The sequence below is a fragment of the Monodelphis domestica genome, chromosome 4, assembly GCF_027887165.1.
Source record: "Monodelphis domestica isolate mMonDom1 chromosome 4, mMonDom1.pri, whole genome shotgun sequence".
Taxonomy (NCBI): domain Eukaryota; kingdom Metazoa; phylum Chordata; class Mammalia; order Didelphimorphia; family Didelphidae; genus Monodelphis; species Monodelphis domestica.
In genome coordinates, this window is record NC_077230.1 from 383,741,645 (window position 1) to 383,765,045 (window position 23,401).

At 41.7% G+C, this 23,401-nt stretch overlaps 1 protein-coding gene across 2 annotated transcripts; it reads right to left on the reverse strand.

Moving 5' to 3' along the window:
• Positions 1–1,974: 1,974 nt before the first annotated feature.
• ELOA (elongin A) lies at positions 1,975–23,401 on the reverse strand. 2 transcript variants are annotated; one of them, XM_056795582.1, is made up of 11 exons: positions 23,121–23,401; positions 16,388–16,444; positions 15,067–15,185; positions 12,300–13,482; positions 11,719–11,833; positions 10,336–10,491; positions 9,840–9,937; positions 7,198–7,378; positions 6,605–6,716; positions 6,045–6,241; positions 1,975–4,760 (listed from the first exon to the last, which is right to left on the reverse strand). In XM_056795582.1, the coding sequence occupies exons 1-11, from the start codon at positions 23,193–23,195 to the stop codon at positions 4,699–4,701; spliced, it is 2,355 nt and encodes a 784-aa protein (XP_056651560.1). In that variant the 5' UTR covers positions 23,196–23,401; the 3' UTR covers positions 1,975–4,698. The 2 variants fall into 2 exon arrangements, with proteins under 2 accessions (XP_056651560.1, XP_056651561.1); XM_056795583.1 differs by having other exon boundaries at positions 10,336–10,488; positions 23,121–23,391.

Sequence of the window (23,401 nt, forward strand, 5' to 3'; positions counted from 1 at the left end):
TGTCCAGTGTGAATCTGTGATAATATTCTATTACATTAACGTACAATTTAACTTTTTTCCTTTTGTTTTTGCAATTTTGCATAATGATGTTATGAAAACCTTTGCACTGATGATAGTTTTTTTAAATAACACTTTCAGAGAATATTCCCAACAATGGAATTACTGGGTCAAAGGTATGCCTAGTAATACAGAATTAATTTAGTTTATGCACATGATGCATACATCATGTTATATGTTTGCAAACACATATATATATTTATACACTCCCCCTAGAATTGCATCTAAAACTTTATATCTTACTCTGTATTGCCAGATGGACCTCCAAAACGATTCTGCTAGTTTGCAAGTCCACCAGCAATGGATGAGTCTGTTAGCGGTAGATTTCATGGTTTCTAATGATTTTTGTCCATTTGATGGGTATGTAGCACCTCAAAGTTGTTTTTGCTTGCCTTTCTTCAATGAGTAAGGCTAAGTATTTATTCAAGGGATTAACAATGTCCTCTTCAAAATTGTCATTTGACCATTGATCCATGGTAGATTGGGAATGATCACTGTTATTAACATTTATATTTTAAATATCAGTTTATATCATATTGACCATATAATTTCCCCAACATTTTCTTTATATATATATTTTAAACCCTTACTTTGTCTTAGAAAGAACACTTATTAGTCCTAAAGCAGAAAAGCAGTGTAGGCAATGAGGATTAAGTGACTTGCCCAGGGTCACAAAGTTAGTGTCTCAACTCTTATTTGAATCCAGGCTCTCAATCCATTGAGCCACCCAACTGCCCTCATTGTTTTTTCAAGAATTCAGTCAAGCATATCTATCTTATCCTCTTATCCTTAGTATCTGAATACAACAAAAAACCCTCATCTTCCCTCCACGACTAATATTTTATCTTCTATATTTTTATATCTGAAAAGATGTTTAAGCTTTTCATCTATCTGGAATTCAGTGGGATATATGGTATAAGATAGGAATTTCGTGAAATTGCCCATTTTTCCAGTGGGTCCTTGCCCTCTTTTCTCATTTTAATCATATACATTTAGCTGTCTGGGGTCTCTTCAGTTCCCCACGTGGTTTTAACAATTGCTTTCTGACATCTTCATATGAACTGTCCTCATCCAGTTTTTAATTCTACACAAGGCTTCACATGATTCTAGCTGGTGGCTTCTGCTCATCACCTTCTTCCCTCAAGGTGGCGTTTATAGGCCTGGCTTTGGTTACTTGCCTGTCTACATCTCTAGACAGGCAAAATTTCAACTGGGTCTCTGCTCCCAACATCTGGGGTCAGAACCTGCTCATCTCTCCCTAGCTTTGGCTCCAATTGTCCCACCAGCACCTCAAATTTAGTAGTCGTAATAAAAGCATCTTTCCTCCAAACATGTTTTTTTTTTAAAATAACCCTTACCTTCCATCTTAGAATCCTGGGCATGGTTTCCATGGCACAAGTGTGGTGAGGTCTAGGCATTGGGGGTTGGACTTGCCCAGGCTCACACAGCTAGGAAGTGCCTGAGTTTTTCTTCTCATATCCAATGTTACGGAGCCTTCTTGATTCTTCCTTCACACTATTTTTAACATTCTTTGCTCCACCACCCTCTGCACACAGGATTTGTTATTAAAATGCTTCCCCGCCCAAGTCTACTTCTTCCTTGAAGTCTTCTCTATCAGGTCAGTGACCACCCCCTCCAATGTCCACATGGTTTTGTACCTCATGCACTAATAGGTGTATTAGTTTGGCCATGTTTCCTACCCACAAAGGCCAAAACAAAGGTCCCAGGGGCAGGGAGTTTGTCTTATTTTTCAGCCCCAGCTAATGGAATGTGAGCAATCCACAGTGCAGATGCCTCTCATCTTGAGCAACTCCTGTTCATCTCCTTTAATCTACAATGTGTGGGGGAGCCTCCTCAACTAAACTATTTGATACAAACTTGTTGAATTGTGACAAAAAGGAAAGAAACACACCAACATCCAGTGTTTTCTTTTTATTGAGACATGGAATTTTTGTTCCTTTTCATATAACTTATCTAATTAAAATATTCATCTTGGTAGTTACCACAAAAAAGTAACATAGAAAATTCTATTTACATCTGGGGACCAAAATACAAATGTAGAGCAGGCCAACACCTGACCCCCTTCCCTCCCACCCCAAACAAAAACCAAAGCCCCCAAGAAACCACTCATTACACACACCAAAGATCACAAAGGATTAGTTTGGTGGGCTGCACGTAGTGTAGCACAGAACATTTGAAATTGCACAAGTGAAGGATCAGAAAGGCTGAGAAGCTGGACTTTTTTTTTCACCATTAGCAGAAGAGGCTATGTATACTTTGCATGCCCTTCCCACCCTCCCCCTTCCATCCGGGCATGATTCCTGTCTCAGAAATACTCAGGAGAGGCAGGATGGCCCAGCAGTGTACATGAGAATGGGACAAATGGGAGTAGATATTGGAGGGATCCAACATCCAATAGGTTGAATCCCCTTAATTCCCTCCCTTTTCTAAAGCCACAGATAAAGGAACTTCCTACAGACCCAACTGAATCTCTGACGTCACAAAATAGTTTCAGTGGTAAAAACCCCAAAAACGCACAGTTAAAAACAGACCAAGGATGGTGGACACAGAGGGTGACCTATCTTGCCTCTGTAATCTCCAGGTTGATCCCCAGCTTCATCTGGTTTGAGACTGTGCCAGATAAAGGATGGGGATGGGGAAAGGTGTGGAGGAGAAACAGCAGAAAATACCTTGTTGTCCTCGAAGGCTGTGCCGAGGTTATTGATGCAGTCACCACTGGCGTGGCTTAGAGGCACATGCACCCAGAGCTCCGCACCTTGGCCCAATGCTCACTTGTCTGGAACCTCCAACCCAGAAAACATGGCAGCTTCCAGGGTGTTTCAGAGTGCTTTGGAAAGAGGTCTGGCCCTGCGGCCTTCCCAGGCTGGGGCCCATGGTTAAGGGGAGATGGGGGCAGGGGAGAGGGCAGAGGAAGCTGCTGCTACAGTGTGCCTTGCAACAAAGCAGGCTCCTCGGGATGATCTTGGGGCTTCTTGGGCTAGGCTTGTAGCAGCCAAATGTGCAAGTTCCTGCTTTCAAGTCTAACTCCTATGTGGCATTCAGGCAGCAGGCTCCTTGGTTTGACTCTACAGAGTCCCTGATTCAACTCCTCCAACATTTCAGTTTGAGCTATTTGCTAGAATGTCTATTCAGCATGACGTTGGTGGCATCCAGTGCCAGATTCCTTTTCTCCTTTTGGTTTACTGACAAAGAAAGGGGCAGTCAAGGTCCCACTCTAGTCAAATCTTTCCCTCCAAAAGCAGAGGCTTCTAATGTATGTGTTGACCATGTGAGCTCTAAAACTTTCCAGAAAATCCTGAAAGCTACTGTGCTCTTCTAACACATGATCTTACCATTTTCTTTTTAAACTTACCTCCAAACACACTGCTCTCTTTTAAAAACCATTCGCTTCCAGCAATAATTCACAGGGAGCAAAGAGATTAAAGTGCCTAACTTTAAAAAAAAAAAACAGGAAATCTTTTCCTGGGCTATATGAAATCTGGAAACAAGTAGCTGCCTGTTTCCACCCTTCAGTGGGGAGAGGAGGAGTGAAAAGAAAAAAATCTTTTAAAACTATTTGAGGCAAGAATAGAAAATTCTGAAATTGCTTGGGTGGGTGGGTTGGGGAAAATGGAAGAACAGGAAGGGACAGGCTGTGCAAATCAAGGTTTCTCCCCCAGGATGTAGGTCTTGCACTAATACTCAAATAAAGCACAACAGGACAGATCAAGAGAGTTGAGGAAAGAGTCCCTCGCTTTTCCAAATAAGCGCCTTAATAAATACTATTTGATGATAACAGTTAAGTGAAAACACAAGATAAGCATCTGTACAGGAACTGAAAAGCAACACCAGGAAAATCTCCCACCTGGGGTTAACAAACAAGAACACATTAACAGTTTTCAAAATCTGAGAGCTATTCAGAGAGAGACAAACTGTCCTGTAAGGGAGAGCATCCCAAGACTCCCAAGGCTTTTCCAACACACAACAGGCACCAAAGGAGGTCCCTAATGGGGGTGAGGGTGGGGTGGGAGGGGGCCTAGTCTTCCTTTTGGAACAGCATCCCACCCTGAGAAGAGGTGGTGTGACTGGGCTGAGTTCAGGGCATTTTCTGGCCTTGACTAGACTTGCATCCTGTCCTAGTGCTAGGAAAGAAAGCAGCCTAAAACAATATAAAGGAGGGTGTGAGAGAGAGAGAAGGGGGTGAGAGAAATGGGGCAGGGTGAGAGAAGGGTGGAGGAAAAAAAGCAGGAAGAGACTGAGAGACAGAGAAAGTGGAGGAAGAAGAAAAAATACTGGGGGTATTATAAATACAATCTGGGGAAATATTTATTAATTAAAACTATTTTTCATAGTTTACAAAGAGGTTTGCTAACAAGGTTGAATTGACCTTAAAATCCTCGGGAGTCCCAAGGCTTCACATCTTTCCTTATAAAGTCTCAAGTGCTCTCTCGGCAGGGAGGCAGGGGCTGTGTGCAGGTAGTTTACAGGCACTAAACCTGGAGAAATGGTTCTGTCAATCCTTGGGCAGGTTTTAGAGATGTGTGTGGTAGCGACTGGCTCCATGGAGCAAAATATCCTAGACTTCACTGTGAGGTTCACTCTTCCTCTTCCCTCCCTCCCTTCTCTTCTTCCAGGAAGGTTTTATCTCCGGGAGAATCTATTCTTAAACGCCTTGATCGTCTTGGCCATCATTGGGGCAATTTCTAGGAGAGAGAAGACAAAATGAGGTTAGGCCTGACTGCTGAAGGCTTCCATCTCTATGGCCTCTAATTTGCCAAGATGCACATTTGTGATCATGGCTGAAGGTGGCCTGGGTACTATTCTCATAATCTCACTGCTGAACAAAGATGATACCAACCTTACCTAAATCCAGAAACACTGATATGACCCTCTTATAAAAATCCATAAAATTTTCATCCTTTTTGTTTGGTAAGAACCTGCCAGATTTCTCAGTCATCTACTACCGAGATTGATCAGTCCTGATGTGCTTGTGTCAATTTGTTTCTGGTGGTAGATTCTGGTGTCCTAAAATGTGTGTAGAAGGTGAGCATTTATGATAAAATTGTTGTGTAGTGCATGAATCTGTGTGGAATTCTGAGGAAAACCCAAATTTAATTAATAAAAATGCAAGTAACCTGCCATTGTTAAAATATAATGGTGCTATTTCTCTCTTGTGGCCTTTTAGACTTTTGTTGCCCTAAAAATTCCATTTTACTGGGAAACCATATTCCACCTGTTCTTTCTTGACACGGTTTTTTTTTTACTTTAAACAGTTTCTAAATAAAGTTCTGTATTAAAAAAAATCCATAACATTTCAAGAATATCTAACTTTTTAAAATAGTTAAACACTACCCCCTTTAAATGCCAAAGTACTGCCTTCTTTAAGGGACCTTTATGGCCCCTCCTAATTCCAATATTTGATAATTAGAAAAGCCTATGGAAGAAACAAATAAAGGAAATGCAGTTAGAATCCATATTAATAAAAACCCTAAGGACCCAGACTTCATTGAATTTCTATAGTGGTCACAGCAGGGTGCAAATGTAGAGTTAGAGGCCCCAGTCAAATCCCAGCTTCATCACTTTCCCCATGTAGCTGAGTCACCAGGCCTATTTTCTTCATCTGTAAAATAAGAGCATAAGACTACATGGTCTCTAAAGTCCTTTTCACCTCTAAATTTATGATAAAAGAATAAGTAATCTGATAGTTCATCAAGTTACCATGTCTGATTCTACCCAAAGTGGAGTGGTCAAGGCAGCAAGTGGATGAGACTGAGCTGCCCTCTACTGGCTGAAGCCAAAGAGTGCTGAGCCAGACATTGCTGGTCAGATTTCAAGCTGGGAGGGGGCCCTGAGAGATGATTTTTTTCCAACCGATGACTAACATGAGGCCCAGAGCTTCCAAGGACCCATCCACTAAGTACTATCATAGTGTTCTCCACCACATACAACAGGTCACAAGTTCCACTTCAGCTCCTGCTCGCACTCACTTTTCACAGGTGGTTTCCTAGGATCATAAGACACTGTGCTGCTGACTGCTGAGGAGACCGAGTGAGCACTGCTGGTGCTCGGGCCATCATATGGCTGTCCGTCTTCAGCACTGTTGTAGCTGCCCCCGACGCTGCCCACACTGCTGCTGCTACTGCAGGCGTAGCTGCTATTTGAAGTGTATGGGGCAGGCTTGATCCTACAAGAGAAGGACCAGGCAGGTGAGTAAGAGGACAGAACCAACATGATCAGAGAAGGCCTTTTCCTGTCTAATTCATTTTCTATGTTGAGAATTCTAGCCATCAGCACACACCTTTCCAAAGTTCCTTTCTTCAATATTCCTGGGGTATTTGGCAGAAAAACACAATCCCATTTTGGAGATAAGGAGATGGCCCAGAGAGGAAAATGACCAGTTCCCTCCCATTCATGGTCACCTCCCTGCTGAGCAGTTGGAAGGACATAAACCCTGCTTATCATTATGGCTACAGGTTCCATGCTCTTCTCTATCCTGAGTGGCAGCCCATTAGAGCATGCTGGGAATCAAACCCAAAAAGGACCTTACTTGATTTTTTCTGGAACAGCTGCTCCTCCAGTACCAAATTTCTCCTGTCGTCTTCTGACATCACGAGGTGGCTTGGCCACAGAGTTTACAAAGGCCATCTTTGCTTGTCGACCTATAGGAAAGCAAAGGAGTCACTTCTTGGTTAGAGGACATAAAGGCTCTCATTCGTGTGTCACAGATCTAAGACATGGAAGGGATCTCAGATGTCCGTGATAATTTCTCACACAATTACCCAGCTTCTCCTTGGAGACTCCAAGTGAAAGGGGGGCTGGGGGTGGGGTGTCTTGCTAACTCCCCATGACAGCTCACATAACATTTGGATGCCTCTCATTATTAGGGAGTTTTCCTTTAAAACTGACTTCTCTTAGTCTAGCTCTAAGACATGTTAAGACACTAACTTATTAATAAATTATCAACTCTGAAAACCTCTCTTTCACTTACAACACCAGTAATGAATGGCAAATACCACACAAACATGTGGGAGGCACTAGAAACTTTGGATCAGTCTGACCTGGACCAAGGCCTTGTTTACCCACAAGGCCAGATCAATGTTCCTGACCAAGTCTCACAGCAGCCTCCTCTCCCCTCCTTACCTTTGGGCTTGTTGGCATGAGCAGATCGAATGTTCTCTGTCAAGAGGAGCAGTCGCTGCTCCCGGGCATCTTGGAGCCGAAGATACATCTCCCGCCAAGACTCAAACTCCTCTGGTCTCTCTCTCTTAAAGTCTCGATGACAGTGAATCTTCCACAGCTGATCAGTCTCTTCAGTTAATACCTGAAGCCAAAACAAGATGACTTTTATATTTTTTTTTCCCTTAAGGTTGTTCCAAACACTTTTCTGGATAACATGGATAACCATGTAAGTGGGTTTAAAAGTTCTTTTTGGGGGTAAGAATTCTGCTCACCCTTCTAGGTAAGAGCATCATGGCCTGGTCATAAAACTACCTGATACTTGTATGTCATTGCACTCACATTGTATATGGTGCTCTAGTTTATAAAGATGGTATTTCAGGGTCTTAAAGGACACAGATCTGGCCACATGACACTCCTTATCAAGAAGCTCTGGTGCTCCCTGTCACTTTGGGCTCAACTAGACTACTTTTGAGCATTTCAAGCCCTTCACAGTTTGGCTGCTCCAACCTATCTCTCCACACTGATTCCATAGCACTCAATGTTCCAGCCAAACTGGCCACTGCTATTTTCCCTCTCACATGATGCTCCATCTCCTGCCTGTGCCTGCCCCACAAGCTATCTTGGAATCATTTTGTATCTCCTTAGCTGTGTGGGTGCCATTTCCCTCCTCAACCCAGGAGGAGATTCCTGGAGGGCAGGAAGGCTTCTGGCTTTTTCTTTATAGCTCTACCCTCCTATACATAGTCAGTGCTTTAATAAAGCTCATTGAAGTTCAAGAGCTATTAGATGCTATAATAGCATTTTTTTATTCTCACAACAACCCAGTAAAGCAGTGCCAAGACAATTTTCTTTGGTCATTGTGTGGGGAAGTTTGCCTCTCCCCTCTTTCCTGGGGTCCAGAGAGTGGGACCTCATCTCCTATCAACTACTTGACCTAGAGGCAAGGACAGAATGGCAGCCAGAAAAAGGCAGCAATAAAGTCAAGAGATCATCTGACAGGGGCAGGGGATGTCCCCTGCATTTCCCCCTCTTGACAGCCCAGGAAAAAAAGAAAGCCACAATTGGCTCCTGAGATATGAAGTGTGAGAGTTAGTGGACAGAGAAAAGGTTTGATAAACTGAGGCAAGAGGGAATTTTGCTCTCTTCTCTTCCAGTTTTATTGCTGGCTGGACTTCCCAATAAGCATGGCTAGGGAGCCCTAATGGTGGCAATAGAACAACAAGCTAAATGGAACAATGAGGAAAATATCTCTCTCTCCTATTTTTCCCCTACTACTTTTGTTTAATTAATTTATAGCTAATATTATGCTTTTACCTCTTACAGTCTCCCTGTCCCAGTAGGTAAGGACCAGAATCCCTCTCAAGTCAAATGGCCCTTTATTTTTAACATGCTTCTCATCTAAGACTACATGTCATAATTATCAATGGTGGTCCTCCCCCTACCCCACCCCCAGGAGACCCACTAAGCAAGTCACTTCATCTTGGTTTGCTTCAGTTTCTCTGACTGTACAATAGGGATAATAATAGCACCTACCTCCCAAGGTTATTGTGAGGATCAAAAGAAAACTATAAGTGTTTAGCATAGTACCTGGCATGTAGCAGGTACTTTAATAAATGCTCATTTTCTTCCTTCCTCTCTCCTCTCTTTACTTAAATTCCACAAAGACAGGGATACCTTGTCTAATTTTTGTTTCTCTCAGGTCCTAGCACTGTGTTCTATGTACAAAAGATTTAGTAATTGTTGGCTGAATGTAGAATAAGTTATTAATTTCCAGAAAAGAAGCCAGAGGTTCAATGACTTGCTCAATGTCACATGAATAGTGCACAGCAAGTCAAGCTCAAGCTCAAAAAAGTCCAGGTGTTCTCTCCACTACCCCAAATTGTCTTTCTTTTTGTCTGTTTTCTCTACTGCTCTTAGCACAAAGAACATAACGGAGCCCTGGCCCTTGGGACCTTACAAATAATTGCCACAAGGCTCCAGGCTCCAGAAGACTCAGGAGCTGAGCTTTTGCTAATTCATCAAGACAAATGCAATGAGGCAGAGACAAGGTATGATAAGCACTTTAGCAAAATCTTAATGTTACACTCTGACGTTCAATGCTATGAAGGAAAACGTTAAAAAGGCATCTCCTTTTAAGTGAAATAATTAATGCCAAAAAGACTATATTTCAAAATAAGTAAAATTTGCTTCATGATAAAATAATTTGGACAGTTCTGGATCTGACCTATATTATTCTTTCCAACAACCAGAAGCTTAACTGTTGCTTTTCTGTACCCCAAGGGTTCTGGTGGCAGAATTCTCTCTTGACCTTTGTGACTAGGCAGGCCCAAGGGTGCCAGGAGAGCTGGTAGTTAGCATGTTTTTCCTACCTCTGAATCCCACCTAGATTCTGGCCCCAGAGGCTTACTGAAAATGGCAGGAGCAGGTGTTGAACACATGCTCACTTGAAGCCCCTGAGTCAAGTCAGGGATCAGAGAAAATAGCAAATGCCTGTTGAACTTAACTAGGCTATAGAAATAGCAAATGCAAGGAGAAGAGGCAGAGAGTGCAAAACATGAAGGTATGCCACCCTACCCCATGCTCCACCCGAAGGAGAAACTCACATGGTTGCACTCCTCTATTCTATAGAGTTGCTCAGGAGTACATCTTTCCAAAACTGGTTCAAGTACAGAATAGGGAACACCTCCAACTTCATAGATTGCTACAAAAGAGGAACAAAAAACAGGAGTAAGGTAAAACGGAGATTTATTCATTAACAAAGATTATATGCAAAGTGGCATACTTGAGGCTAGAAGAAATACAACCATAAATAAGCCAGCCTCTGCAAATGAGAATGGTAAATTAACAGATATAAAATGATAAGGAAACCAAATGAAGAAATAACTTCCAAGTTGGGGGCTTCCTGGAAGGAAAACTTCCCATTGTGCTGGACTGGTTCTCGGAGGATGAAGAGAAACTGATCACTTTGGGCTGGGCTGAGGGCAGGAGAGAAAAGGAGAACACTTCAAGTGTAAGGAACAGTGTGAAAAAAGACCAAGTATCTATCTTAGAGCCAGGAACATCAAAAACAGTAGCCATGACAGAGCCATGCTCACTCACAGTCTATGTTATTATTGAGGACTCTGATGCACTGCTGGTGCAAAGACATCATCTTGGGGAGATAGGCACACTTGGAACCGGAATAGACTTGCATTTTTGAGTTCATCCTCCGCCCAGTAAATCCAGCTTCCTCGTCTTCATGGGGTGAGGAGACTGCTATAGAAAAGAAGAGAATGCAGAACTAAATTTCTCTCACAAGGCTTTCTTTACAAATAGGTCACTCACAGACTAACCCTTCATTGCTTTTTAGAAGTTTTTACTTAGACCAGCCTTAGCCAACTGGAAATCAAAATATGGTAACAGGATAGAAAAGTGCCCACAGTAGCCCAGGGTTTGCATTTGATGAATGGTCTCTTGTTCTTTGATGGAGCAAGACTAATTAATCTGATACTAGCTTATAGAAAAGCAAGATTGATACTAGACTCTAAAAAAGATCTACTGGGGACAACTGGGTGGCTTAGAGGATTTAAGAGCCAGACCTAGAGACAGTAAGTCCTACTTTCAAATCTGGCCTCAGACACTTCCGAGCTGTGTGACCCTGGGCAAGTCACTTGACCCCCATTGCCTAGCCCTTACTGCTCTTCTGCCTTGGAACCAATACCCATTATTGATTACAAAATAGAGGATAAAGGTAAAAAAAATAAAAAAGATCTACTACTATATGCTCAAACCCTACAGGTTGTTCTCACTATACATCCCCAATACCCAAAATTCTTTGCCACATCACTCCTGTCCAACAAAACTGCCAAGTTAAAATATCAACTTCTTACTTAAGTATGGAAACCTCCCCACCCCCAATACAAAGGACCTTTTGAGAGGAAAAAGCAAAGAAATGGGGGGGGGGGGCACTAATCACTGACAGCAAAGATATAACTCTTCATTTGTCCTGCAGAAATCTCAAAGTGAACAGGACAGCAGTACAACTTAAAGTCTTTGGGAGGCTGTCATGTGGAAAGAGATCAGGGAGGTTTGTTCTTTTTTAGCTCCATTAGACACCACTGGAAGCAATACACAGAAATTCTAAAGAAGTTGGATGCCAGAAAGAACGGTCCTCACAATTAAGAGTCCTCCAAAACTGGAATGCACTGCCTTGGCTGGGTTATTCTCCTTTCCTGGAGATCTTTTAGCAAAGACTGGAGAGTATTTGTTGGGTGTACAATCATAGGGATTCTTTTCATGTAGAGCTTAGACTAAGTAAATACTAAGATCTCTTCCAAATTTCATACTCTGTGATTCTGGGCGCTATTGAGGAAAAAAAGTAACACAGCTTTTCAGAACCTCATCTAAAGCTTCTTCAGTCAGAGATGGTTCCAACTCCCATTTCCTACCTTTCTCCATATCTCCATATTGAGGCAACTTTCCCATCCCCACAATGGAACCTACCTTTCCTCTTTGGCTGAAAGGAAGGAATCAGTTCAAGAGAAGGAAGTGGACGATAATTGGCCTGAATTGTGGGCAAAGGGATGTCTGGTAATGTTGGCGTCACGTCAGGGGAGATCTGCAGAACAAGAGTGTCATTGCAGTCAAAGACATATTCTTCCCCAGCTCCCATTTTGCTTTCTGTCACAAAAGTCAGTTTTCTTTCCTAAGGCCAAATCTTAACACTCAGGAGCTAGGCTTCTTTCTTTAATAAGGAAATAAATGGTATGGAAGTATATGCAAAGGCCTTCAGCACTGAAGCAAAAGAGAATCACTACAGGACACGAAAGAAAACAGAAAGGTTAAAATCTGAACTGAACAAAATCCACCCAGGCAGTGAAAAAGACCCAAAGCAAAAGATTATATATCAAGCCAAAGCTCCAATAGAATTAGGAAAAAATAAAGTCTCCAGAACTACTATGAATCTTGTAAAATTTCATAAAAAATCTTCCAAAACTTACAGAGTAAATTTTTCAGGAACAAGATTCTCTGATAACAACCAAGAATCAAGTTTGGGGAAACACTACACCATTACACCTTCTTACCTTTTTGAGTTTGGCTGAGCTGGCTCCAGAATGTTGCTTTTCTGCCTTGCTCTCATTCATCTTAGGGAGTTTCTGAACTGCACTATTCGAGTTTTTATGATCAGCTTTGGAACCGTTCTGCTTACTGTGGCTTTTCTCTGTACGAACCCCAGTTGTAGTTTTAACCACTTTCTTTTTTTTCCTCTGGGGTTGGTCATAGCTGAGGTAAGATTCAAAAGACATGGTGGGCTGTTCATAGTCATCATCCACATCTGTCTCCCCAGCCCCTGGAAAGTGGCCTGATGTTTTTCTGTCTGAGTCAGAAGCTTTAGATTTCCCTTCCCTTGTCTTTAAGCTGTTAGACCCTCCTTTTCCTTTTGACTTAGGAGAAAATTCTCCCTCCCATTTTCCTACATCAAAACTGTCCACACTGAGCTTGGTCTTTTCCAATTTGGATTTCTGTGCATCCTTGTGCTTTGCTTTTTTCATATGATTGACAGAAGCTCCTTCCAAGGAAGGGAAACTCTTCTTTTTGCTACTGCTGCCCTCTTTGTCCCTCTCTCTCCTGGCAGCACCAGACAGTGCCTGCTTCTCCTTGGTACTGGTTCCTAAGGGTGATCTTCGCCCCTCCTCTCGGGAAGCAGCCTTAGTCACTTTTTCTCGGCCCAAAGTAAAGGTCTTCTCCTCTTTTGTATCTAATCGATGCTTTTCCTTCTGTGAAGTCTTGTGCTCTTTGCTCCGGCTAGCAGAGACTCTGTCCTGGGGCTCACCCAAGCATCTCTCTTGGCTATTTACCCCTCGGTCCTGAAAGACATGACCGTGGCTTTTGCCAACCTTCCGATGTGACACCAGCTGTTCTTCCTCTTCTTCTTGGGGTTGATCATAGTCCATGGAAAACTGCTGAGGGCTTGTTGTAGGCTGAGGTGAGTGAACATGACTACTGTCTGATAACTCATGATCTGAGGTGTAGAATGGGGAGGTTCTGTCCCATCGCTTTCTCTCATCTCTTGCCTTGAGCGTCCTCTCAAATTCTGAGAGCTTCCGATGCTTTTTCTCTCGGCACTCAGGACTGTGTGGTCGGCTACAAGAGGCCTTCCAGCTTTCCCGATAGGCCCCCTCCACTTCTTCCTCCTTGGGAAAAACATCTCGGGGACGTTTTCTAGAGCTACTTCTCTCAAGGTCTTGCTCCTCAGGTTCAACACTCCTAAATAAAACAAAAGAGGAAAAAGTTATTTCATTAACATAAAGTCCATAAAGGCTCTAACACAACCATATCTTTCTGGAAAAAAGATTCTGTCACCAGTATAAAGGGTATAGATTAGAGCAGAGAACATCTGAGAAAAATATGAAACAAAGAAGATGACCATTCATAGCAGGGCCTAACATGAGGCAGGTACAGGTATGATGCGCAAGGCTGAAAGAACTCTAAACTCATTTCTTTCCTTTGGGAATTTACATTAGTACCCAATCTTCCATGTACATGCTATTCTCTAGTCAAGTTAACTGTCAACATTTCAATTTAAAATCATCTGCCTAATATAAATCACACCCACTCCACAAATCTCAAACTATGCCAATTATCAATAGGCTTTCTATTCCTAAAACTACTGCCTCTCTTTTCAGTCTGGGAAATAGGTCTACTGAATCCATTCTTGGATAGAAGATAGAAAACAGCTTCCAAGTACCACAATTGGGACAGCTGCATTCTTTACAGATATGACTACTTGAATCACTATGGAGTTCACACCAGGACTGGGAACAAAGAAGCAAAGAAGAAAGGAAGAGAAGATGGAAGCAAAGGGGGAAAAAAGAAAATGGGAAGCAAAGTAGAAGGGAAAAGAACTGGATTTGTAATCAGAGAATGGACTGAAATCCCAGCCCAATCACCTATTACCCCTGTGACTTAGGCAAGTCATTGGGGGTCTTGTGGCCTCAATTTTCTCCTCTCTAAAAATAAGGGGGCTGAAGAAAATGATAAATGTTCAAGGGGATGTAGTAAAATAGGGATACTAATGCATTGCTGGTAGAGTTGCGAACTGATCTAACCATTCCTGGAGAGCAATTTGGAATTATGCCCAAAAGGCTATAAAATGATACATACTCTTTGACCCAGTAATACCACTACTAGGTCTATGTAACAAAAAGATGTTTTCTTTTAAATGGGAAAGGACCTACTTGTACAAAAATATTTATAGCTGCTTTTTTTGTGGTGGCAAAGAATTGGAAACTAAAGGATGTTCCTCAATTGGGGAATGGCTAAACAAATTGTAGTATATAATGGTGATGGAATACTACTGTGCTGTAAGGAATGATTTCAGAAAGACCCATGCAGAGTCGATCAGTAGAATGAGGAAAACATTGTAAACAGTTTCAGCAATAGTGTGGAATGATCAACTGTGATAGATTTAGCTACTATCAACAATACAATGATCTAGGACAATCCTGAAAGACTTAAGACAAAGAATGCTATCCTTCCTCCAGAGAAAGAACTATTGGAGTGGGAATGCAGATCAAAAGCATGTTTTTCCCCCCACTCTGTTTATTTGGATTTGTTTTAGGGTTTTGGTTTTATAAGATTACTAACAAAAATGAATAATATGGGAAAAAATTAAAAAAATTTTAGAAACATAAGGGGGCTGGACTAAAGCCAAATTAATCCAAAAAGTATAAAGGAAATGGCCTCTAAGGTTCCTTTCAGCTGTAAATCTATGATCCTATGAACATTTCTGCAGTCACTCCTGGGCACTAGAATCAACCATGGTAGTATGGGTAAAAAATATCTTCTTACCTTTCAACCTCCTGGGCTACAGGAACTAACTTCTTCCATCGAGCCACTAAGTCCTTGGCAAAACCTCCTACTTGTTCATGTTTCCGCAAACCATTCACTGTTTTCCCAACACCCGTTTCCTGTGAAATAGATGGAGAAACCAGTAAAAGGGGTTAAACCCAATTTATATCAGATTCTCTGAGGTAAAAATCACCACCAATGGGGGCAGCTGGGTGGCTCAATGGATTGAGAGCCAGCCTAGAGATGGGAGGTCCTAGGTTCAAATCCGGCCTCAGCCACTTCCCAGCTGTGTGACCCTGGGCAAGTCACTTGACCCCCATTGCCTAGCCCTTACCACTCTTCTGCCTTGGAGCCAATACACAATATTGACTCCAAGATGGAAGGTAAGGGTTTAAAAAAAAAAATCACCACCACTGTTTACCAAACACTTCTACTAGGAAAATCTTACTCTACAAATTTCTTTATTATTATTTAGTTCATTTTTTAACCTAAAATTGCTGATCATACACAGTAGCAAAATTCTATTCCTTGGTGAAGAATAAAAAACATTTAACTCAGTGCTAGAGGCTTTAAAAGTAAAAAATCCAGGGGGCAGTTAGGTGGCTCAGTGGATTGAGTCAGGCCCAGAGACCCTGGGAAAGTCACACTGCCTAGCACTTACCAACTGGTTCCAAGGTGGAAGATAAGGATTCTTTTAAAATAAACAAACAAATAAATAAAGTAAAAAGACCACAGTGTACTTGATAGGAAAGGTCTCTCTGACCTTATGTACTTAGAAAGAAAAACTAGTATTCCAAGTCCCAGGTTTGCCAATTATTATCATATTAATTCTCTCCCCCAACACACTAATGCATATATCATGTAACATTGTGCATTATCTGTGTGTCATATCTCCTATTAAACTGTAATCCCTAGGAAAGAAAGGACTATTGACTCTCCTAGAATCCTGAAAAGTTCTAGAGCAGTCAATAGGCACTAATAACTGTTGAAACTGTTTTCTCATTTCTCTGAATTTTTTCCTTTTCTAGAAAGAAAATGGAAATCATCACTTGTCCTGAAGATTAAATGAAAAGAAATGTAAAGTACATTATCCAAATTAAAGAGAAATGTCCTCTTTCTCTTATATTTTAAATCAACAAGTTTTTATCAAGTGCCTACTATGTATGCAAGGCACAGCACAAGGAATACAAAGGTGAGAGAAGACTCAGTCCTTGCTCTTATAAGGAGTTTACTCCTTAAGTCAGTATCTGTCAATACTCATGTCAGCTAGGTTCTTCTTTGGTTTGTATATGGAGATTCAAAGCTGTTAAGGCTTTCTTACCGCAAGAATGTCGACGGTGATGGGTAAATCTGAGAGTCTCTTCAGATGTTTTAGTAGCTACAGAAACGAAGAAAAATGTCCATTTATGATTTTAATCTCATTCATTGGGACACATGAAAATTGTTTCTGAAATAATAATGCTATCGAATGCATTTGGAAGAACAATCAACTCCATTGACATTTAGTATTTTGCCCCAGACTTGGTAAAAGAGTAAAACAACATCCATTACAGAAAAATGCCACATAGGCCTGGCAGCAGAGGAAAAAAGGAAGAGGAGGAACTCTGAGAGAAAAAGGGCATTGTGCCTCCAGGAAGTAGTCGCTCTCTAGACTATTTTTTAAAAAGAAGTAGGCACAAAGAGGAGTTTCCGACTGAAATTTCATTTGCCATTATTAGAATTTTTCTGTTAATAATGGATATAAAAGATGACTAAATAGTGGGCAGAACTCAAATTAAATTCTCTATTTTTCTTTTCACCTTCCTTCCCTGAGGCCCCTGAGAAGACAGTGCTTTGTAAACTATTATCCTATTCACATTTGAGCTATTATTATACATCTCAGTATTTACCATAACAGGGACTCAATCAACTGAGATACTTTGTTGAGCAATTAATTGCAATATAATGACTTAATGCTGCTCCCTTAATTCTTGGCCTGATCCAACTTTCTCCAGCTCTTATTTACTTTCTCCCCTACAGCATACTTTAGACAATCTTCTGCCAGGCACCACAAAATGAAGGATGGCTGTGGTATACAGAATGCTGGGAGTGTGGGAGAGTGAGAAGTCAGAGGATTTGGGTTAGAATTACAGTGCTACTCCTTACTACCTAAATTACATGGGAGCAGATCACTTTTCGCCCCTTGCTGGGCTTAAGGTCCTCTTCCTCTGTAAAATAAAGGGGTTGGATTAAATGATTTCAAAAGTCTCTTTCCTGATAGTTCTGAAATTTTGATCCTATGGGAGCCTGCCCCACATTTCCACTGCAGACTTCTACTCTTTACTAACACAACATCACAAAGTCAATACTGTGATAACAAAGAGTGAATTCTCTAATACAAGGTCCTATTTGGAGTTTGAAGACACCTTAGAATCCACTCATCTCATGAGAGATGAGAAAACTGAAGCCCAGAGAGGTTAAACTGCCTTGTCTAAGGTCTCATGGCTAATAAGCAGCCAAACAAGAGTCAAATCCAGGCCCTTAGTCTCCAAACCTGTTGCACCACTATATTAGGAATGGTGTATTTATAGAGGGCTGGGCCCTTTTACCTGTGTCCTAGGCCACTGCTATAGTCCAATTCTAGTGAAAGTATAAAAAGTAACCAGAAAAGATTTGTAAATAAAATGTCTTATGTTTAAATGCAGAAATTGAGATGGCTGATTTTTAATATGTCTACCTCTAGCTACCATCATTAGGCCTTCCATAATGCTATTCCTTTCAGTACTTTCTGGGCATTCTACCTTAGCCTTGAACTATTCTCTTTCTCTGTAAAATGAGATGTTGTAATAAATCATCTCAAAGGTTTCTCAGAGCCCTAAATCTAAAGCCCAGGCCATTGTACTTTCTTTTGAAACACACCAGTGCTGGCCTAACGTTATGTCTCCATGTAGAGAATAAAGCAAAGAAAGTGATTCTTCTTACTGGACCAATACACTGAAAGAGAATCTCAGTAAGAATACTTGTTCTTTGGGGCAGCTAGGTAAGCACCGTGGATAACAGCACTGGAATTGGAGTTGGGAGGACATGGGTTTAAATCTGACCTCAGAAACTACCTAACTGAGTAACCCCTGGGCAAGTCACTTAAATCTGACTGCCTAGCCCCTGTTCTTCTTTCTCTAAGAAAAGGAGAAAAGGGGCCTCTTTCCTATAGTCTCTTTCTTTTCGATGAGGGTTATGCATGGAATAGTCAGAATATAAGGGTTATTAAAAACAATAATTAAAATTTAAAAACAGCTGTTGTCTTCCAAGGAAAAGTTTTCTTTCAAATATGAGAGAAACATCAGTGCTTAGGATACCTAGGCATGTCTTATGTTTTGAAAGGTGGGAAACAATATAGTGGAAAGAAACCAGGGTTAAGAATGAGAAGTCAAGATTTAAATCCTGCCTCTGCTACTACTTGAGGAACCTTGGGGTAAATCACTTTCCCCTCCTGTTCTCAGTTTTAAAGAGATGTGGTGCTATGTACTTGGTTGACTCCAAGACCATTAAAGTAACAGTGTTTAAAAATGACATGATCTACCCAAACATTATCTATATCCAAGAAATTTCCAGGAACTGATATGACAAATTACCACCCCCAATATAAAGATATTAACCATGAAAATAAACCACCACACAGTAAATAACAAGTAGAAGGAAATAGAAAAAAAGATCCTCCAGTCTTTTAACATTGTAGATGCCACTGAAACAACTCTACAAATCACATCATATATGAGTCTCTATGAATAATGAACAAAATTTCCTGGGCCCCCAGAATAATGCCAACAAGACTAATGACCATTGCCAGTGGTATGTTTATGGCCTTCTTTCAAAACCCACTACCAAAAAGAGGAAGAAGGGTACTTCTGATAAATCCTTTATAGGTCAATCGAAATGTAGGGTTTGCCAGTTTCAAGTCCACTTTGTCCAATAATGAAGAAAAAGGGCCTTTTTCTTATAGTCTCTTCCTTTTCAGTGAGAGGCATGCATGAAATTATAGAGAATGGCCTGGTAGGCATAATCTTTTTTTCTGTCATCAGAGTGGGTCACAGCGGATCCTGCAAATGCTAATAATAAATATGTTCACCTATAAAAACATACCAAAAATGGATATACTAAAAACTGGTTAATGCAGAATTCTGTCAGCTGGGAATCTCTCAACTAGCACATCCATCCACATGGTTATGGTACAATAATAAAACAGATGCTCACAATCCTATCAGGATACCTGCTTTCTGAATCATATTCAGAATAATTCAGGGCAAATGTGTTAAAATTCTTTGAATACTGACATTCAGGATAGGTATTATGCTAACTTTCTAACCAAAACATAAAATTATTAATCAGATCATACTGTTTCCTGAAATACTAGGTAGGATAACAGTTTACTGTACAATCAGCCTTAAGTAAAGGCTGACAAATTATGACAAGGGCCTGGGGAAAAAAAGATAAGACACCTAAATTAAATGAGAAACTGTAAATCTACATCTCTCATATTACAGTTTGAGGTGTAAATAAAACAGGCAAAACTGAAATGCCAACCAAAGAAGATATAAGGATTTTTTTACAAGACTGTGAAATTCTAGACACTGGTAATTACCAGTTTTCTAAGGTTAAAACCAGCACACACATTTTTAAAGTTATGAATATGATCTGGATCATTTCAAAGACAAGTCTCTACATACAAATGTTAAAATTGAAGAGGTTGGGGGTAAGCAATATCCCAAGGGAAAAATACTTACATTAAGAGACAGTTAATATGACACAACTCACCACCACCACACCACCACCCATTTTCTAAAATTGGTTTCCATTTCCTAAAATACATTTAAAACCTCAATGAGTCTTCTCATGGATATATGTCAAAGTACTAATGCCCTGCCAAATCAGTCTCTTAGAAAGATGTCCACAGACAAACAATATCAACATTTGCCTAATGACCACATACCAAGTCTCTAATACACTTGAGTGAAAAAAACAGGGGTTACGAATAGCCAACATTTAATTCTAATCTAAGAATATAAATATGGAATATAAACTATGGATCTGTGTCTTGGTTTTGAAACCTATTTTTGGCATTAAGCAAAATACTGCCATTTAGTCACCTTACTAAAACCTTTGATAACTATTGGGGGGGGGGGGGTGGAACACACATTTGTAGTTAATAATATCTGTATTTCCCTTCAATATTTCAAAGATCCGTGATTTCAGTGTAGCTTCCCATCTAACATAGACTAGACTGAAATATTCCCATACTTTAGTAGCCACTTTCCTGAATTGCTGTGGCCTAATAATAATGATAATAGCTAACATTTATATAGTGCTTACCATATGCCAGGCCCTATGCTAAGGGCTTTATTATCTGATTTTTATTATTACCTTAATTTATTATCTCATTTGAGCCTAACAACTAAGAGGTGGAAGCCATTATACCCATTTTACAGTTGAAGAAACTAAAGTAAGCAGAAGTTAAGTGATTTGCCCATTATCACACAAGCTAGTGTCTGAAGCCAAATTTGAATCCAGGTCTTCCTGACTCCAGACCTCTGATTCTATCAGTGTACCACCTAGCTGACTGTCACAATTTTCTGTTTCTTTTTTGGTCTTTGTTCCCCTCTTACTCCCCTCTAGGGCAGATGTGCCAGTCACACAGTAGGTGCTTGCTGAATAAAGGTGGGTAGATTTGTATAATGTATGATTTCAGCAAAGACTTTTTCCCAAACATTTTTAAAGTTTCAAATAAACCTTAGACTGGAGTTTGAATCCTGGCTGTGTGACCTTATGGAAATTATTCTTTCTCTCTTCTCTCTGGGCCTCATTTACTTCATCAAGAAAATTTTTAAGATCACTCCTTTTGGCTCTAAACCCTATTATCATTAGAGGGCTAATGAAAGGAGTCTCCTTTCCTCCAAAGCATACAGTTGCTCCCAAAGACAAAATGGGAGTAAGGGATGGGAGACAATGGCAAAAGGTGGGTCTGAGTAGGACACAGCTCATGTTCCTATGCCCACCTAAGCATTTCACCAACAGATCTATGAAGCTAATCCCGTCACATACCATTGAGGGCATTCCTTCTTACTAAACTAGTTAAGCCAAGAAGGGGAACTCCATTAAATTTTTAATCTGCTAACCAGAATTCAGCCATCCTCACAAAAATCAGTATTCATTATAAATCTGAAAATGTGAATGCTGTGCTGCCCTTCCAGATACATAGAAACCTTGGGTCTTCTGTGATAAGCACACATTAGAACCTTATCTATATTGCTAAAACAATTTTCTGTCTTGTAGAAATATGCATGGGAAGGGACTAAATCAGAATTTAAGTGCACAATTACTGAAAGCAATGTTAAAATTTTTTTTAAGTTATCTAGCTGTATAATGAAACACAAAGAACAAAGTTGTCCTATTTCCAAGAAACATGACTGGATTAGAACACAAGTTCTTAGATTTAATATCCTATCTCTTTCTACTACATTATACTGCCAAATAAGAATGGCTTCCTAGAGAACTGCTGCTTTGAATAGAGTTCTGAATGAGCAGAGTTAATTAGTTTAGTAGACAGAATATAAAGGCTATTTCAAGCTTGTATAGATGCATAAAACCTGGTTTGTGACAAATGAAAAGCAGGCTCACACAGGTCTGAGGCACCCAAGGGAAATGTGAATTTCACTAGATCCTAAATATAAAGATAAATTGCTATGAAGGCAGGAACCAAAACTTCTTCCAGCCAAGATACCTTGCTATGATTCCAAAGAACATTCAGCCACTAGCTTACTCTTGGATCATTAAGTTGTAAATTTATTTATATCAAGAAATGTCAATGTATATCTTAGTATCCAGTGTACATTGACTACTAGAGAAGGAGAGGAGTGGTGGCATACTGGAAATCTTTTAGAGGGGGTGAAGAGCAATGTAGAAGTTCAAACATATTTAAATTTAATTTAAAATGAAAAGCAATTTTTTAAAAAGTCCTCTTGGATGAAGTTTGCAATAAGGACCTGAAAGCTGGTCTTTTAGTTCAAATACCAAAAAAAAATGTTTTATACTGCTAAGGGCCTTGGATTTCTATGCTTATAAAATGAGGGATTTGGACCAAATAGTATTACACTGTCAATGTCCAGGTAGCTGTAACAGTGAAATGTTTTCAAATAATTTTCCAAAAGCAAATAAAGATTTCTTTTACAGTGAGAGAAGGCCAGTGCTATTATTTTCAAGTAAGGAGGCTATTAAAAAATCTATAGTCACCAAAGGCCACACCGGGAAGCTCTAGCATAGTTTGTTTTGGTGATACCAGGCAGGCTATTCATAAGTCAAAAGGCAGGGAAAGCTGAGATGGAACAAGAAGGAGCAGAATGGGAGGGTGGCTTGGGACAATTTAGCCGAGACCCAGGGCGAGAGGAATGTTCGTGAAGAGGGGAAACAAACAAGTCCGTCCCTTTTGCACAAACTTGTCCCCTCCCAGACCGTGCCACGGAGCCCTGGCAGCCTCGGGAGCAGACGTCCCGGGACCGCACGGCTCGAGCGGGTCTGACTACGTGCTGGGCCGCGACCAACTCCCTGTCTGGAGGCCCGAAGTCGGCGCACTCTGGCCCAGAGGCCAAGACCCTCAAGAGTCGGCCCGAAAGGGCTCCCGCCCCGCCCCCCCAGAACAAACTTTGGTATCCCACAGCCGGGGGGAAGGGCGGGGGCCCCCCAGCTGTGCTCTGGGGTGAGTGCCCAGCGTTGTTATTGGTGGGGAGCTGTCGGGAAGCGGCCGACCAAAGGGGACCGCGCAGCCCCGAGACCGAGGCTGGGCCCGCCCGAGCCCACGCGCCGCCCGCCGCCTCCCCCGGCGGCCTGGTCCGGCCGGTGCCCGGGTGACCGTTAAGCGGCTCGCGCTCTTCCCCCCTCCCCCCCTCCGGCCCCCGCCTCCAACGCCCCCCGCGGGGCCTCGAGCCCCCAGCTCCGCCCTGCCCCGCCCCGCCGGCACCGCCCCTCGCCAGCCCCTGCCCCGACCCCGACCCGACCCTGGTCCCAGTCGCGGCCCCGAGACTTACCTTCTTCGGCTCAGGGTTCCCGGCCAGTCTCGACTGCAGCCTCTCCACCACTTCCAGGACCGACTCCGCCGCCATGGTGGTCACTGGCACGGCCTCCTCGCCGGGACTGGGCTCGCGGAGCCTCCACGGCCGGGGGAAGGGGGGAAAAGGGTGAGGGAGAGGGGAGAGCACCTCCCGCGCCGCCTCCACAGCGCTGGCGGAAGCGGAACTGGCGCTTTCAGGGCCGCGAGGGAAGGGTGAGTGAGCCCTAGGGCTGGCCCCGCCCCCGACGTGCCCTGGCT